Source organism: Lissotriton vulgaris, chromosome 3_1 (genome assembly GCF_964263255.1).
Source record: "Lissotriton vulgaris chromosome 3_1, aLisVul1.2, whole genome shotgun sequence".
Classification (NCBI taxonomy): Eukaryota; Metazoa; Chordata; class Amphibia; order Caudata; family Salamandridae; genus Lissotriton; species Lissotriton vulgaris.
In genome coordinates, this window is record NC_141689.1 from 154619822 (window position 1) to 154639025 (window position 19204).

Genomic DNA, 19204 nt, shown 5'->3' on the forward strand with positions numbered 1-19204 from the left:
TAAAGTGCAGTGCTCATGACGATACTCCGCCATTAAGGGTGGTCTGATGGGAAATTTCTCAGCCAGATATGACTCATGACACATAGTATGTTGCCTCTTCTTTCCTTAGTTTTCTGTACAACAACACACACTTCTTGACCTGGTATCCCCATCTTGTGGTTTGGGAGATACAGAACAGGCTTCAGGCCTCTGTCTTTCATGGGAACCAAGTAATGGTATAGGATTTTACTACCTTGACTGTCTTCTGTAGGCACCAATTCTATGGTCCATTTTGCCAGAATGACAAAGACAGCACTTCTGAAGCCAAAATCCGAAGCATTAGCCGGTAACACACTCAGGCATATTTTCTCCTGGACAGGACAGGATAGGAAGGAAAAGAAGTAGTTCCAACAATCAGTTGGATTACCCAGTGATCTCTCATGATTACCTCTCATTTACTCAAAATATGGGAGAGCCTACCACTCCCACTTAAGAATGGTGTTCTAAGAGGGGTTTTGAGGGCGCAGATGACAAAGGATGCTGTTGATTCCTCCAATATACATTCTGGCCTCAAAATGCTTTGGTGTTTGAACAAGTTGTCATAACTGTTGTTGTCGGGACTGCAAAACCCTAAAATAACCTAGAAAATTCCATTAGTATCGACGAAACTGCTGTTCTAGGGAGGCCAAAAATAATGTGTGAACTGTGGTTCTTGAAACTTCCAAGTAGTACTTTAGCCTGCCCTCCATGAAATCACTCTCTGTAAATGCATGTCCAGGAGCCAAATCTGGACTACCCTTAAAAATCCACTAGAACGCATCTAAGCCTGTCGACATTGAAAGACATCATTACCTACAGACTGACTGACAGTCAAAGCTTAACTTAACTTGTAGACTTAACGATCTGTTGTGATACACCCCGACCTTTACTCACCAGGTCATATAATTGACTCTTTATATGTTCTGGAAGGCTCATATTCCATAGAAGTATCGGCCTAAAAGGCAGGTGACATTAGTTGTGCGGAAAGCTACTTTACTGGAGGCTAAAACTTTGTGAAACAAGGCATCAAAATATTTTGATTACTTATTCGGGGGAGATGCACTTAAAACAGTTGGATTGCATTTCGAAACTAGACTCTCGGTGGTGAGGGGAGTGCAAAAAGTGCAGGTAATCCAGAGAAGGCCTATGGGTCTAGCAATCTGCCTGTGGACTGCCAGGCCAGAAAACAGTTCCCTCCAAGCAGTCATTATAGGGCCTTTGAGAGCCTCAGTAAACTGAAGCAAAGGCTCCACAGATCTTGTGGACGATAACAATATTTCCGTCAGAATGTTAGAAATCACTTCCACAGAAAGCAAGTCAGTTCCAAGGCCTGTACTGCATTTCAAATAACTATTGTGAAAGAGGATACTTCCATTGAGGCACAGCCAGAGTAGTAGGAAATGTCCCCTTCTGGTGAAGTATGTAGGCCACTGTAATTTTAAGTCCAACTAAATTCAAGGATCACTATTGGTCAGAGCTGATTTGCATATCGCCATTGTCTAACCCAGGGTGGTGTGGAGTGCAAAAAAACGATGGATTTGGGCCCAGATCTTTGGACTGGGGTGAATGTGTGACATTGATCCACATTCTGTCCATCACCTGTTTTGTTTGCAATTGCCGCCATAAGTGCGCTGGGGATGCTCAGACGTGGGTCCCAGGCACTCCACACCACTGGAGTCAAGCTAGCCGATTCCGTTCTGGGAAGGACATGGCTTTTGTAGTTCGGACTGGACTGTTCCCATGGGGCACAGGGTCAGAGCTGATTTGCATATCGCCATTGTCTAACCCAGGGTGGTGTGGAGTGCAAAAAAACGATGGATTTGGGCCCAGATCTTTGGACTGGGGTGAATGTGTGACATTGATCCACATTCTGTCCATCACCTGTTTTGTTTGCAATTGCCGCCATAAGTGCGCTGGGGATGCTCAGACGTGGGTCCCAGGCACTCCACACCACTGGAGTCAAGCTAGCCGGGCTGATGAGAGGTGTTACCTCGAAACCGGTCCGGTCCTCGGATGCTTGATTCCGTTCTGGGAAGGAAATGGCTTTTGTAGTTCGGACTGGACTGTTCCCATGGGGCACAGGGTCAGAGCTGATTTGCATATCGCCATTGTCTAACCCAGGGTGGTGTGGAGTGCAAAACAACGATGGATTTGGCCCCAGATCTTTGGACTGGGGTGAATGTGTGACATTGATCCACATTCTGTCCATCACCTGTTTTGTTCACTATTGTAAGGAGGCAGGAGATGATCAGTTTCTGAGTCATCCTCCTGTGGACATAGTCTTATCCTCCAATGCATCATAATCTAAACCAAATATCTTCCAACAGGGAATGTTTGCGTCTCGAGAGGTGTTAACAGTATGGTTCCTCTGAAACATTTGCATTGAACTTATTCGCCACATGGATACTACTCTCCCCTTTTGATTCCCTGGCAGGTGTCGGAGTCTGCTCCATGGGCAGTGCTGTGATCACCTTTGAAAAGGCCATAGAAGATGGCCTAAACAAATGGGGGGATGGCACCTTAGCCATTTTTTTACTTCTTAGGTGCCTTGGCCACAGTTGATAGAGGTGGGGTCAAAGCCACCTGAGTCGCCAAGCTCATAGAAATGGACACCCCTTTTACGATCCCTTGACCCCCACGGAATCATCTGAAGGACAAAGTGTGTAAGGATGTTTGCTGGAGGCAATGAGATTCTTCGCTAATGAAATACTATTTACAGAAGTGTTTGGAACGGATTATTAATATTACATTGAGGCTACTGAATGCAAATAATCTGATTGGGGCATGGGTGTGGTGGTAAGATGTTTAGCTGATGGCCTTCTTGTGCTTAGGCAACTATGATTCTCCCAGCACTGACCCTCCAACTCTGGACCAAAACTATGTGGCAGCAAAGGCTCCAACACACTCAAGAACAATAGTAAGTACCCACAAATGAGTTCCCATCTATCTTTCTCTTTCGCATCACTAACAAGTGCAGTTGCAGCACCAGGTCTGCAGCATTACAACTGAATCAACCATCCACCTTCACTTTCAACACTCAACTCTTTACATCATGATCATGTACCCTGCCAACCACGCATACGAGTCAGGGTGGCCATAAATATCACAGATACTAGACAGTGCTTCCTTGTCCACACCAGTGGTAGCACTATGCTCTATAAATTATAGAAGATTAGAAAGACTTCGGTGTAAATAGAAGCCTTCTGACATTAGAGAGGTGAGTACCAATCTGGCTGCCCTTGCCTTGGCTGGTAGACAAATGAAGTGTTTGATAACATTGCTGGTAAATATATTCAAAAACCACCTTGTGAGGTGGGCCTTGGTGCTATAACTATTGTAGATTATAGTTCTCTATGATGAGCCCTTAGCAAGCATGAAGACCAAATGTATGCTAGCCACCTGATTATCAGGCCAGCTCAAAGTGAAACCACGTTGCCCCAGATTGTACCACCCTTTCTCCTTGTCCTGCTCTCTCAACTCAAGTGACAATCTCAATTGTCTTTAAATAAACCATTTTTATTAGGTTATCTGATTTCATTACATTATATAAGCAAGTTACTTACAATCAACATGTACAAATGAGTGATAGAATTGTATGGAAAGTAGTCTATTGTCGCCAATGCCACAGTTCCTACAGCTCATTTACAAAGGTTCACCAAGTGCTGCTCAATATGGCACAGATGTAAAAACAACAGGAAGCAGCAGCCCTAAATCTAGGGTCCTAATTGGTCCTTTTTCTTCAATGCGCACTATATTCTGCATAAATCTGAAGCACTGCTACCTAGGTAAACAGCCTACTTCACTACTGTTGTCCTTCCTATCATGTTCCCACTTCAATGTGCTAGCGCCAAACTCTCATGCTCCATAACATGCATCACCAATCAACCTTCCCAGTGGGGTCCGTCATCTTCCTCTAAATTCTTTAACTGAACTGTTGGACATAGCCCTTTCTGCAGGGTCACCCCCAAACCGCTTGCCTTTACCCCTACTATTTTTTGCTGAATTTGTTTTTGTCTCCAAGTAAGGCTTCACTGCTTTTGTTAAACCCCCACTCAACCAACAACCCAATTTCTCACATGTTCTGTAAACTGTGCGTCCCAAACTTGTACTATAGTTTTTTTTGTTTGAATATCTTATATTGATTTTTTGTTGTTCATTCTCAGTACATAACATTATGTTAAGCAGCTGTGTGTCTCCTTCTGCCCATGTTGGAAAACGGACACGGAATCTAATGTTGCAGGTAGTGCCGTTGATGGATATTAATACGTGAAGGGCAGAATCGGTTAGTTCAATATTCAAAGCATCTTGACAACTAGAAGGAACCTTAACAGAAGTGTTGAAACACTGAAATATAATATTGAAAGAAAGGAAAAGGAAAAACAAAGTAGGCGCGCGTTGAGTATATCTGTTTGGTGGTGCAAACGTGTGTCTTCGTTTCCAGGGGATGGTCAGTGTGGAAGCCAGAAGGTCAGAAAGCCCACAACAAGCAGGATTCCCCTAGGGGGAATAGGTAAGTGTCCGTGCCATAAATGCCTCAGGCCTATGGCCCCGTGGGGGTAGTGTACTTAGTGACTGTGGCTAAGAGGTGCTGTATCCAGGTACCTGGTACAGAGCAATCATGCAAATATACAGTCCCCCTATCACTCACATTTGCCTGGTGAGGCCACAAATGATTATGTTTGATCCACTCCACTAATAAGACACACCCGATGGAAGGACTTCAGGGTGTCATCCCATATTTGCGCGAGGGGTACTTTCGTAGTCCCGCAGTTTCCTCACTATGTAGGGTTACGCTTTCCGCCCTTGCCCAACTATCAAAGGAATTGCACCAGTGTGTTGTCTGTGGGGGCTCGCTGCGTTTCCAATGTTTAGTGATTAGTCTCTTTGCCGTGATAAGCCAGAGGTCCCAGAATCTAGAAGGTATTTTGTTTAGTTTCGTTCCTTTGTACAGTCCCAGTATGCATGCCTCCCAGGTGTGTTGCAGCTCTTCGCCCACACCCTCCATCAGGAACTCGGTCACAGTGTGCCAGTACGTCTGTAGTGTGGGGCATGACCACAGCATGTGGAGAAAATCTGCGCCTATGAGTGAGCATCTCTGGCACGTAGATGTTGATCTCGAAATATTTATTAATTTTATCAGGTGACAGGTATGCGCGGTCTATTATCTAGGACTGGATAAGTTTAAAGCGGGAGTTGCGCGGGATGTTGGTGGCCAGAACTGCCGCCCATTCCCTATCCGTCCATGCCCTTCCCCGGTCTCCCATCCATTTATCCCGCAATGCTTGAGAGGAGCATTGCGTGTGGGTCAGAAGAGCCTGTACCAGCCAATGTACCACGTGTGAACCATGTCCCATGACATGTAGATATTGCACTAGCAAGTGTGTCAGTAAATCCTCAGAGAGGTCGCCCCAGCTTCGTGAGAATGTGTGCAATAGCGCTGCATGTAGGAGAAAATGCCCGGCCGGAAGGCCCGTATCTGCTGCTAGTGCCTCAAAAGGGGCCAGGGCACCCTCTGTGTAGAGGTCTCCCACTGTATCTACCCCGGCTTGTGTCCAGCGCTCTGTTATGTTATGTTAACATTTTGATAAAGCGCAACAGCTGCCCCAGCAAAGAGGCGTCCCGGTGCTAAGGAACCACAGGAGCTGTACTGAGAAGAAGAAGGAAGACAGACAGGGAGTCCTAAGGAGAGGGGAACAGATGGGTCTTAATAGCTTTCCGGAAGGCAGACAGGTTTTCCAAAGAGCGAATATTCAGTGGCAAGGAGTTCCAGAGCTTGGCTCCCAAAACCCTAAAGGAGCGGCCGCTGGTTCGGCAAAGCTTTGTGCGGGGTACAGTCAGAAGGTGCTGGCCTGATGAGCGCAAATTGCGTTGTGGCACGTAAGGTGTAAGAAGCGGGCGCAAAAGTTCTGGACAACCGGATTTGAGGATCTTAAATGCCACGATGAGGGTTTTGAACTGAATACGAGATTCAATGGGCAGCCAATGCAGATTTCGAATGGTAGCTCGGACCGAGCATCTGCCGGGAAGACCAACCACGGCTCTTGCCGCAGAGTTCTGCACGCGTTGCAATCGCGCTATCTCCACTTTGTTGGCGCCCAGAAGTAAGACATTGGCATAGTCTAAATGGGAGAGAATTGTGGATTGAACAATGAGTTGGCGGACTTTAGAGTCAAAGAAACCGAGTATCGGGTTAAGGCTCCTCAGCATGCCCACACAAGTAGCTGCCACTTTTTTTGTGTGGGTCTGGAAACTAAGCGAGGAGTCCATCCAGACGCCCAGATTTTTGACCAAGGATTTAGGTGGTGGAATGGTGCCCAACGACGAGGGCCACCAGTGTTCATTCCAATAGCTGGAGTTCTTCCCGAGGAGCAGCACCTCTGTCTTGCCTGCAATAAGATGCAGGCAGTTGTCCGTCATCCACTGGGCTACTGCCGCCAGGCCATCCCTAAATCTCGAGGCCGAATTGGAAGAGCCTTCGGTGAGAGTGATGACCAGCTGAGTGTCATCTGCATATGACACCGGCGTTCGGTCCCACTCTTTAGCCACTGCCGCAAGTGGCTGCACATATAGATTAAAAAGGGATGGGCTAAGTGCAGAGCCCTGAGGGACTCTCTGGCCGATGGAATGGGACTGGGAGAGAAACGGGGGAGCTGACACCCGGAAGGATCTGTCCTTCAGGAATGAGTGGAACCATTCCAGGGCAAGACCGGTAATCCCTACTCTAGTGCTGCTTCTGTTACCACGCCTCTGTCCCTGGGTGTACCCAGCAGTGGGAGTACCGGGGCATATGGTGTCACTGCACAGGTGAGCTTTAGGCTTCTCACATAGCTTCTCACAAAGCATTTGCGAGCTACCGCCAGGTGTAATTGCTTCGGGCAGGAAATTTTGGTCAGGAGATGAAACAGTGTGTGAATTTGTGTGTGGGTCCAGATTGTGTCGTCTGTGGCAGTATCTCCCAAATTCTTCCCACTTAGCCATCCGGCTACCCATTGCAGCTGTGCTGCTAGGTAGTACAGCTCCTGATTAGGGACTGCCAGGCCTACAGCATCCGGGGGCGCGTAGAGTTTCTTCAGCGCCACGCGTGGTCTCCCAGCGTTCCATATTAGTCCTATAACTGAGGTTTCTAATTCTCGAAATATATGAGCCGGGACATACACCGGGATGTTAGTATAGCAGTCTAGGTAGGACGATCATCTTCGTCAACGTGACTCGAACAGTGAAACTCAATGGGAGGGTTTTCCAGAAGGACATCTGTGCTTGCAGGGAGGATATGGCTCGTACTAGATTACCTTCTAGCACATCTGGTAGGGTTCTATAGATGTATATTCCAAGATAGTGGAACGTGGTGGGGTACCAAGCAAGTCTCTCATTGTTAATACGGATCTCACACTCCTGTGTATCTGCGCCGAAGGATTACACTCCAGATTTGGTCCAGTTGATCCTCAGTCCCGACATGGTTTCAAATGTGAGGAAGGTGTCAGACAGGGTCAATGGCAAGTGAGTCAGATCCCTGACGTACAATAGTAAGTCGTCGGCGTATAAAGATACCGTATGTAGGCCATCAGCTAAAGGAATCCCCCATTCTACACCTTGTACTCTCAGCAGTGCTGCCAGGGGTTCCATCATGAGCGAGGAAAGTAGCGGAGACAGGGGGAATCCCTGCCTGGTACCCCTTTTGACACGGATGGTATCCGATAGCAATTTACCGGTGTGTATTCACACCGTAGGTTTCTGGTATAACAAGCCAACCATTTCGATATAATCGTCGCCGAGGTCATATTTCCTCAACACTTCTACAAGGTAAGGCCATTCCACTGAGTCGAATGCTTTTTCTAGATCAAGCACCAAGCACCCAGATCGGGGCCACTGCTGCGTGGCATAGCTTTGCACTCTAAACAAGCGTTGGATATTGTGTGATGTGCTCCGGGTGGGTACAAAACCATTTTGGTTGTTGTGTACAAGGGTGGGGACCAAGGGGGCCAGTCGTTGTATCCTGCAATCAGTATTGAGAAGGGCCAGTGGATGATATGAGCAGAGTTGTGTGTAGTCTCGGTTAGGCTTAGGGAGGGAAATGAGATTGGCTTCACTCATCGTGGGGGGGAGGGAGGAGTCTGAAATGGCCGCCGCATATACTCTTAAGAGCTCAGGGATTAGTAGATCTGAGTAGGCTTTAAATTCGGCTTGGAAAGGGAAAAGATGACAGTACGCAACTCGTCCGGTGTAAGTGGAGCTTCTAGTTCGTCGCGTTGTGCGTCATCTAACCTCGGCAGCACTATGTCAGAGAGGTATGCAGTTATGTCTGCGAGAGGGATTCGCAGTCTAGAGCATTATAGTTCAGTGTAGTGATACACAAAAGCTGCATGTATGTTGTGTTGCGTGTATATTACTTCCCCCGAGCGTTGTCCGTGCATCTTGTTGAATCAGCCACGCCAGCAATTTTCCGGGTTTATCTCCAAGGTGGTGAGTACATGCCGAGTGGGCCGCATAGTTAAGGTGACGTAACCTCTCTAGTAGTCGTGCATGTTCTGTGCGTGCCTCTTGCAGTGGTTCTCCGTCACCCTCCACCGCTTTGCGCTCCCTATCGAGTAAGTCAGCCTCAATGTGCGTCAGTTCTGCATCCAGCTGCTTCTGCATGCCTGCTTGTGTACCCAGAAAGTGACCTATTCAATTTGGGGGGTTGATGCGGTGCTGTTGTTTTCTTCGAAATATTGAGCAAGACGTGTGTAGCGAGTTGCGAAAGGGTGCATCAAGTAGTAAGTTAGGCTGAAGTCTCCATGTGGGTATGGGCGCGTGTGGGCGTTCCCATGCCAAATCTAGGACGTGTGGATTGTGGTCTGAGTGAGTGCGACCCTCAAGCTTGTACTATAGTTGCCTCTACTGATTGCATTTCCAACGGCAACATCGTACTTTCAAGTTCTGCCCATTTTCAGTTCTGCTTTTCCCCATTCTCATAGACAGGAGCCCCATCTGACTTCCAGGTTCCATTTATGCCTATATTAGGGTCTGGTCTATGAATATGTTTTAATCTTTTTCTTTTTAGGTCGTAGCATCTTCTAAGCAGCCAATTTTCAGCCTTCAACAGACCAGTCTTCCGTAAAGCTTTTGTGAGTGCACTATTCACTGCATTACAGAATCAGTTATCACTGGGCAGCTTCACATAATCTGCATTTCAGACAGGCCACAGTCTGGCGGGAAAATGTCTTACCAACCTTCTAGGTGCCTTGTATGTCTCGTGTAGGACTTTTCTCAACATTTTAGTGAAGTAATTAAAAATGAACACCCAATTTGTCTCTTGCCTTTGTCTCTAGCCCATTTTGATTTAAAGTATTTTATTATGTGTTTGATCATGTTCTGTAATACCTGTGTCTCTTGCCTCTTACCCGTTTTCAAGGTGAGTATCAATTATGTCTTAATGTGTCAGTAGCTTCCCTCTGTCCAAACCCTACATCCGTTGCCATAGCCCTACCAGTCTTAAGTCAAACACTGTCTGTGCCATCATACTGTTCAAAGATAGAAAATAGGTTGACCATTCAGGCTTCATATAGATCACCTACTACATCCCAAGACAACATCAGTCCATTTCATTATCTGGCTAAAGCAGTTGTGTTTCTCCATGACAACATCCACTGTCAACAACTTCCTTCCCCATGTACACCGTGACACTCCTACCAAAAACCCATGTCCTGCCTCCTCCTAGTCCATATCCTTAATCAGCCATACAACCCTTTGTGTAACCTCTTGCTGCCATGGCCTTGTCCTTCGTGTCAACTGAAATGCCCTTTTGTTGTACAGCGCTCATTAATTAGCAAGAAGGCCCATGAGCTATAAATCACGTACAAATAACAGTACAGATTATACTGCTTCCCTCTTGCAACTGAAGGTACAATCTGAGCTATGCCTTCCTTTATAAAATGAACAAGCAGTATATTTATTTTCCTGCCTAAGCATGGACTTGACTGACCATGTACCAGGAACCAGTGCACGGGTTAGCACTGTTGAGTATTCAGTACATATTTACAATAAAATGTCCTCAAGGTACTTTATTATTATCATTTATTGTTTAGGCTATTTATGTATGTTCACTCTTGGCACTCTGGAATAAACCCTTGATGGTAGAGCAGCTGTGAAATACATGCTAACGGGACAGTAAAGGGCCTACTAGTTCAGTTTGGAAAATAATCAGGATTTTAATTTCATTTTAAAGTTGGAAGGGATGTCTGCATGTATGTCCAAAGAGAGGGAGCTCAAAAGTTGCACTCCAAATATCCAAAAGCTTTTGCCGCCACACTTGTTTGTTTTTAATTTTGGAACTGCAAGAAGAGGAGGATGGAAGAACATAATATCAGGGTACAGGAGTAGTAAACGGTGCTTTGACCCAAACACTCCGGAACATAGCCATGAATGCTTCCGGTATTTATTAATCGGTCTTGACTTGCATTCGCCTCTGAACCGGGAGCAAGTGCAACTGCTGAAGATCACGAGCCACGACCGATGTGATTAAATGCCCTCCGCTTTAGAGCAAGTTTTGCTGCAGAAAAAAATGTGCTTTACTTCTTTACCCAGTTAAATGGCGTACAGTCTGGCTGCAACGAAGGCCCTACTGGTCAGGATCTTCTGAGGAAAATTTAGAAAGGCAGAAATTGGAAGGATTCTTCGTAGAAAAAAAAGCAGGATTTACAGATGCCACCTCTTGATCAAAAGAAAGGTTTGAAGCCAACATTGTACCTGGATTATGCACTGTAAAGATTAAGATCCCACTGCTGAGGTAATCACTTGCGAGCATAATTGTGGTTTTTGATGGAAAAAATTGTAAAACGTTATCAGCCTTCCAGATCTGTACCTCTTTTACTACATGTGTGATATTGCTAGCCTTATGTTGATCCTATTAAATATTACATGTGATCTGTGCGTCATTTGCATACATAAACAGTTTGATGTCATATCTACCCATCAGATGTGCTAAAGAAAACATGTAAAGATTAAATAGGAGAAGGGACAGCTGAAACACCCGGGGATCTACCAATTTACCTGAATACATTTGGTTGTAAAATTAAATTTAAAAGATCCATGTTGCAATACTTAAGTCCTCACATTAATAATGAACTGACATCTGAATGGACCGTCCCTGAAACGAGTAACTTTTGAGGTCATGGGACAGAGATAGGTCCACTTCATGAGGCTGGAGAGCATGTGCCTCAACCTCCACGTCCCCATAGGAAGCTGTGGCGTCTTTGACCCCCTTCCTCAGCATACACGATCATGTATGGGTCGCTGAGGCCTATCCATGGTATGAAGTAAGATATGCAGCAGGGCTCTGTGGAGGGGAGGGCACACCATATATATGTTCCTTCTAAAGAGAGCAATTACTGTTATTTCACTGGGCTGTACAGAACAGAAAATTGTGGACGCAATGTGATAATAGAAAACCAGACAGACCTTTTTTCTCTGTTGTCTGCTTGGGAGATCAGTCTTCCGGCATCTCCTGTGTTTTGCAAATTGGTGAGCCAGCACCGTTTAACCAGGATCTTCACCCATCCACGCAGAGTGTTGATATTATCTATGTACGTCATACTTGCATGTAGATGTTGCTTGTGCATTTGCTGCTTTTATGGAGGATACATGTGCAGAGCAAACCTTGTTGGTATCTAGGATGTAGGCTTGAAGGGAGAGCCCAGGCAGCAAATGTATACTGAAGGGCTCCTCCCAGGTACATTCCAGGGATCCTTTCAGTAGGTCAGAAGAGGAAAGCTGTTAGTGTTAAGGAAGCAGACATATTGTCCCTTTGAAGCTTGGTCCATTGTGTTTGGAAGAGACTATCCACCACAGGTTGATAGGAAGGTAAATGGGACAGAGTGTCCCTTTGAAGCTAGGTCCATTGTGTTTGGAAGAGACTATCCTCCACAGGTCGACAGGAAGGTAAATGGGAAAGTGTGTCCCTTTGAAGCTATATCCTCCACAGGTCGACAGGACGGGAAATGGGACAGTGTGTCCCTTTGAAGCTAGCTCCATTGTGTTTGGAAGGGACTATCCTCCATAGGTCGACAGGAAGGTAAATGGGACAGAGTGTCTCTTTGAAGCTAGGTCCATTGTGTTTGGAAGAGACCATCCTCCTGGAAGAGACCATCCTCCAAAGGTCGGCAGGAAGGTAAATGGGAAAGTGTGTCCCTTTGAAACTAGGTCCATTGAGTTTGGAAGAGACTATCCTCCACAGGTTGATAGGAAGGTAAATAGGACAGTGTTTCCCTTTGAAGCTAGGTCCATTGACTTTGGAAGAGACTATCCTCCACAGGTTGAAGGTAAATGGGACAGGGTGTCAGGGCTGGACTGGTAACCACAACCGCCCTGGCAAAGTGCTCCGCTGGCCTCCCCCTGTCCCCACTCGGGGTTGGATGTGCCGCCGAGCTCTTTGCCGGGCCGGTTTTCGGCCGATTTTGGTACAGGGCCGATTTTGCAGCTATGCCCTTAAAGTCCAAGTTAGCGGATTCCAGTAACCACTGAAACCCTGAAAATGTTCACACACCAGGTGTTTATTAAGAAAAGAGTGGTAAGCACGTTAAACACAGCAAACAGATCTAATAATATTGATGAAATGACATAGCACCTCATCCACAGTCATTCTCAGACCATTTACCATAGATGCCTCAACAACCTCCTTACTCACCTGGGGTGTCAACCTGTTTTGGTCTCATACAATAGTCCTGCCAATTCTGAGTGTGCTTGTAGCTTATATGTAATCCCCTTTTCGGATAAATTAGCAGTGTATGGAATCGAGGAAATTGGTCTGAAATTTGCTGGGTTAACGCCAGCATGCCGATTAAAGAAGGGGAGGTAGTATGACATTTTCTAAATACTGATGGCAGGAGGCCTTTATCACATCTGTCAGTACTAAGACAATAATGTGTTTGACAGAGCATACTAATACATATAGTGGAAGTAAACGTTATGTTGAGTGGGGGAATTTATATGTGTTACCATGAATGATGTGTAGATTGATTTCAAAGACAGTCAACATTATGTAGATGATGGAGCTAGTGTAGGGCACATCTGGATGATTAACTTGTTTGGAGTTAGTAGATCAGGTTTTAGCTTCAAAAAGCAAGCAGTTGGTGGTGACTGTGAAGAAGAGGGTCAATCATCTGGAGACTACAACATGTGCATTCAGCTCAACGTAAAAAAATGTTGCAAGATATGTTGATACACATTCACAAACAGTGCAAGCACTTTACAAAATGCCAATGTCTCTTCACAAAACAATGAGAAACTACAAAGCATACATTGAATCACAGGACAAATCATCATGAACTACTCACCCTCCTTTAAACCATGGTGGTTTGGCTGGATCGCCATCATCCTGAGTCTGAAATAAGACAGATAGAAGAGTTTGTCATACGCTTGGAGAAGTCACACATCAATGACTCGTCTTGTTGAGGGAGACCACGACCAATCACACACTGATATCTTATGGCTCATGCAAGTGATAACATATAACTGGCACATGGTACACACTCGTCTCCAGAAGGAATCACAAAGGCTGACGATATGAAAAGGCATTTGATGAGACACAGACGTATGTCAGGCTCTGATTAAACACATCTCACAAGGCCTCTGCAGAACCTGTTCCGTGCTCCACCTTATGAACTTAAAATTCATAAACTTGATAAGACACCATAACAATCAGAAGTTACAGTACAGGAATAACGATTGAAGCTGCTCATCGATCAACAAGTTTGCAGTCATATAGCAGTACATCAGCATGTTCCTCTAGCAATCTGTCCCTGTGTCTGCCCCACCCAAACCTTCTGTATGCTTTATACCCTCTCTAATGATGTTCTGCGAAAAGAGGAGGGAGTAACAAACTCCTGTGTGTTGAAAAGTCATCCAGTGCCTTGGGCACTTACCATTTATTGCTGACTCGTTCTGTCGATAAATGACTCGGACTGTCCCTAAGCTCTGCCTAACGAGGCCCAGGGCCAATGCTATGGTGAAAATGCACAAACAGATTAGGTGTTGGCATGACCTACCCTATAAGCCCCTAGTACATAATAGGGGAGGGGGATTAAAACTACCTTTAAGCCCCAAGTATATAATAGGGCATGGCAGGTTAGAGGCCAGTGGCCCTTTCTGCACTTGCATGTGTGCACTGCTGACAGCCTGAGGTCTTTAAACAACTAACTGGCTTCAAGAGGAATAAAAAGTGGATACCCTGTAAGCTACAGGTTAACAGAGCTCACCTGGACCATCACCACTAAGAATCCCCAGCATGGAGTGTGCCCAGTGGATTTGTAAAGGTTTTGTCCAAGTGGATAGTGGTGGATTTGTAAAGGTTTTGTCCAAGTGGATAGTGGGAACTTAAGTCCCACATTTTCAAGGACAATCTTGGAGATTCTACACCCTTGGATTGTGTTTTGGACACTTTGGGACTCCCAGAGGAACTTCAGGAAGAAGTTCCAGAAGTTTGGAGAACCTTGGAGCAACTCTGTAAAAAGCTCAATAAGAGGACCAACTCAACCGCGAGACCCAAGCCAGCGACATTCAACTGCGAGCTGGCTTACCCTGCTGGTTCGTCCTGCTGAAAAGCTCCAGAGGTCCGACTTCCAGAGTTTGACCGGGAGCTCTCTAGAAAGCAAGCCAGCGAACCCTCACCGAATTCGGACTAGTGAAGAGTATCAAGAGACCCCAGCAGAAAAACCAATAGAAAAGTTTCTAAGTCCGAAGGTAGAACTTTGACCGAGGCCTAATGCGAGGGGTAGCCGCGCAAGGCTCCATCACAGTTGACCTGAAACTTTGACTTTGACCTTGTCTACCACGACCAGATGTCCCAACAGGCGCTATTGGTTTCTATGTGCTATATAGTGTTAAATCTTTAAAATTCATATCTCCAGTTTCCTACATTGGATTTTTTTCGTTTAGGTGTCATTTTAAAGATAAAAATATTTCCTATTTGTATAAATTGGTGTTGGATTTTTATTGTCTGTTGTGTCTTAATCATTTACTGAATTAGTGCTTTTAAATGCTTAACATACCTGTCTCTGAAGTCAAGCCTGCCTGCTCGCAGCCAAGCTACCAAGGGTTGAGCATAGGAATCATTTTCTGAGACCTAGACTGTGTTAGTGGCCTTATTGCCAGGGGTAGAAGCATTTTAACACTACTTATAATCCACTTTCCAACACTGTGCAGCTACTCTTATTCTGGAAAGTAACAAAACTTGTTTTGCAGAAGTACACAGAAGGTAGTCAAATGTTGCCATTTTATTTTCTTCCAAGCCTGATTTTTGTGAGGCCGGATGGCCCTGAAACTCTAATCATTGCAGCAGTCATCCAACTATTTGGAGAAAAATGCAGTTTTCTGTTTTGTTAGCATAACTAATGTCAACTTATGGCAATCGTACACACTAACATTACCAATTCAAGATATTAGTTTTCTAGGCCTGAGACAGACACACAAACACACTCTGAAGAGGTAGTGCTTTCATGCTGGCATATAATCAGGCCTGACTTGTATCTAACATGAATGTATTACCAGGAGGCCCTGGCGCACACAAGACCATACTGGACCATGCCATGTAAACATAAAGAGCAGTCCCCAGTTCTATGAGACTGATAGTTTTTGTATTGGCTAAGAGGAATAAACTGGAAAAGTGTGCACGTGGGCAGGTCAAGAGATGGGGCACTTGAGATCCGTGGATGCGTGTGATCAACAAGCTGTGCGTTGAAAGGAAATGGGTAACAATCAAATATACATTTCTATTCCACCATAAACAGCCGTAATCAACAAACACATTCTCAATGAGATTGTGCTTTGTAATATTACTAGATTGTGCTTTGTAATATTTACACGGACACCTAAAGATCTGAAAGAATACTTTAAATGGCACACCCTACTACCAATGTGAAAAAGTATTCAAAACAAGCATTGGCATTGCCAAGAGGGTTCGCCTTTGGGGAATTATAAGTGTTAGAGAGAGCTATTGGCTTTGTTAACGTTTTTAATATGTGTTGCAGATCGTTGTGAATGTTGCGCAGCATGTTTAAAAGTTATGAGTAACATTTAAAAAAGTGTTATAACAATTTGTCACTTTATATATATTCTAGAAAACATTATATACAACTGAAGTTTCCTAATAAAAACTTGACGTCACTGTTGTCTTATACGAGCACTAAGAGACACGGTGACAGCTGATGTGCGGCGCCTTTAATGCCGTTGTTGTATCAGAAAAGCACAATGAAGCCTGGCAGTACTCGCTAGACATTGCACAAAGTGACCACATGTATACACTGAACCCAGTAACTCTGGCAGCTGACTTATGGATATACTGCACAGCACAAAACACACTCTAAACCTAACAACGCCTACGTATACACCAAACTCAGAAACTCTATGAGCGCCTATGTATACTCAGAAATCGGTAACTCTGGCGGATGACATGTACATGCTTTGCACACTGTAAAACGGACAGATTTTACACATTCATTGTACACCTACCCCCAATGGCCTACATATACAAACTTACTTCTTTTAGCCGTCACAGCCCCGGGATATACACTGAACGCAACAACGGAGAGCTCACGTGACGCTGGCATCCATTGCAACCTTAAAAGCCACTGAGTGAACTTAGCAGACACCTGCACATCCTCTGCACACTGTAAGGTATCACTATCAGCAATGATGTATGCAGTGTATACGGTAACTCTGAAGTTCCCATGTACACACACACACACACGCCATGCACAATGTAATCGACACTTCGAATAAAACTTTTAGCTGCTCCTATGTAGTACATAGGGGCATCAGCCCGTTTCCCCCGCAGTCATTAGTTACACCATCAGCTCCTTTGTGTGTACCCTTCACAAAGCATCCCTCCCAACTCCGTGGTGACGTTGCAAGGGTATCAGGGGCCCTAGCGCAAGAGAGGAACAAGGGCCTCAATCACTAGTTTAGCACTAAATAAGCTGTTATAATTCAGGTGCAGCGGGGCCCTCAATAAAGTGTTTATAATTCGGGTGCAGAGGGTCCCCGGTGCCACTGCACCTGCTGCATTATTGATAGGTACGCCCCTGAGACTCCAATGTGTACTCACAGCACATGGTAAACCCAGAATCCCCTCCAATGGCTTGTATGTACATATATACTTTAAGCATTAAACCTTCGAAATCACACTCTATACCTTCACGCGTACGGACTGGTAGATAGGTACATACATGAGCGAAGTGTTAACCATTGCAGTTCTCATATACACGCATAGAGAAGGACTGAATAGAATTTGCCCTGTGTCTATTCACTGTCTCACCTGAAATATATTTATATAAAAATGTACGCTGTAAGCAGGATTCAAACCTGCGCCGGGAAACCCCATTGCATTTCGAGTCCAACGCCTTAACCACTCGGCCATCACAGCAGTTGTGCAATGTTTTTTGTGTTTTTTTTATAAGAACACATAGCCGCTGGGAAACGCGTGATGGAGCACGCACACGCTTGACACAAGTGTATTCACTATTCATTAATACCCATACAAATAGTTAAATCACCTCATAAATTGAAGAATCTGGATACACATACAATGGCCTGCACATGGCAATAGCAACAGGTCCTGTGTACGTGGAATGTACGCAAGAACTGCAACTGCGTAGACCTTCCTCCTCAAGTCCCTAACTGGCCCCTTGTTGTACGTGGTAAAAATCTTTGTTCCCAACATTGCGGGATTCCTGGCAAAAGAGTGAAACTTGCGAGTATGGAAAACATCAAAGACACTGGCGGAAAGCAGCTGATGGCCTCGTAGCTGAAGCCAGGAAGGAGACGAAGGGAACATGCGAGGACGATAGTAACATTAAATAGGGTGAAAAAAAGTTTAAACACACGCGGCAGCAAAAGCAAGCATGTTTGTTTACTTAGGAACATGAGCCAAGATCAGATAAGGAAGGTATGCAGCTAGCACAATGCGCGCTGCTGCTTGCTCCTGAGCCCCATAGGCTAGGCGAGTTAATGTTAAAAGAAAAGGCGGACCATGCTGTCGTCTTTGGCCATTTGCGGGCTTTCATTACTGAAAGCCACACGCAAAGGCCAATAGAATATGTGGGAGTTAACTAACTCCCACGGAGAAGTTTAGGAACAGTGTGGCGGGCTCACAAGAAACCTCACACAGAGCAGCGCAAGCGCACTGCGCTAGGCTCTACCTAAATATGTATCTTGTGATCCAATTACTTTGATCACTGTAATGCCGTGGTTGGGACATTTACATGAGCATTCTCTTCTCTTTGTGCAACTGTACAATGGGTGCCTGTACCCGTAAATATGTGTACAATATACCTGTTCACAACAATACAAGGAGCACATCACAGCAAAGAGCTGGAGAACGGTAAAGTCTGCTTCAGAAGAAAGACTACCCAAGTACAAGAGTACACGGTGTTGCTTCCAGTTTGCAAGCTTCACCTTCATAACAGAAACCAACATGACAGACTAGGGGCTTAATTCACAAACAGGAAGTGTAGACATGCACCTATGAACGTCATAGCTGCTCCTATTTTTTGAGATTTAAAAAAATGACAGGCATGGCTCTGTCATCCCTAAATATATGTCTGTGGATTCAACAGAGAAGGAAATCCGCACTTGCAAGTTTACATAAGTGTGCAGTTCCGCACTGCCCTCCCCCGCCCCCACACATCGAATTCAAATGTGGAGGAATCCCTTTCCCGGGCCCCTTCAAGATGTTTGGGACACTCTCCAATAAGTCATTGTTACCTCTGTGACATTTCCTGCCCTTAGCCTACACCAACGACTGCAAGTGGCGGACTTTGTACTAAGTGCCCAAACCCTACTTAGTCCGATTCTGCTAGGTGAGGGTACAAATTATACATTTCATGCACCTGGATTTTAAGAGTCAGGCCCTATGCGTGTTAGCAGTTCCAAGGCAATTGCTTTAACTCGTCCTGACAATACGTCAGTGCATGTGCGGGTGACACTCTGACAGTCCTGGCACGAGCACTGGTAACAGGGAAGCGCACCTTTCATTTTTTAGAACTTTTATGAGGTTCGAAAACTGACACCAACAACAAAAGCGTTGCAACGTCCACAAATAAAGCAATTTCTCTTTGAAATAGTAAAGAGAAGAATGAAAAAAGATCCAGATAGAAGCCAGATTGGGTCAACAAAAGGAACCCTATTCAGAGAAGTCAGGGCTGGATGCCTTTCT

At 45.2% G+C, this 19204-nt stretch overlaps 1 protein-coding gene and 1 non-coding gene across 5 annotated transcripts in view; both read right to left on the reverse strand.

The window, feature by feature from the left end:
- The window catches only part of UNC13B (unc-13 homolog B), a 3024149-nt gene that overhangs the window by 1329713 nt on the left and 1675232 nt on the right, over positions 1-19204 (reverse strand). For all 4 annotated transcript variants that reach the window (XM_086960243.1, XM_086960242.1, XM_086960241.1 and 1 more), the window contains one exon: positions 13329-13375. In XM_086960243.1, the coding sequence (XP_086816369.1) occupies positions 13329-13375 (47 nt within the window). The remainder of the gene's footprint in view (positions 1-13328; positions 13376-19204) is intronic.
- Positions 17332-17413, reverse strand: TRNAS-CGA (transfer RNA serine (anticodon CGA)). Its single transcript has one exon. It is a non-coding gene; the product is annotated as a tRNA-Ser (tRNA).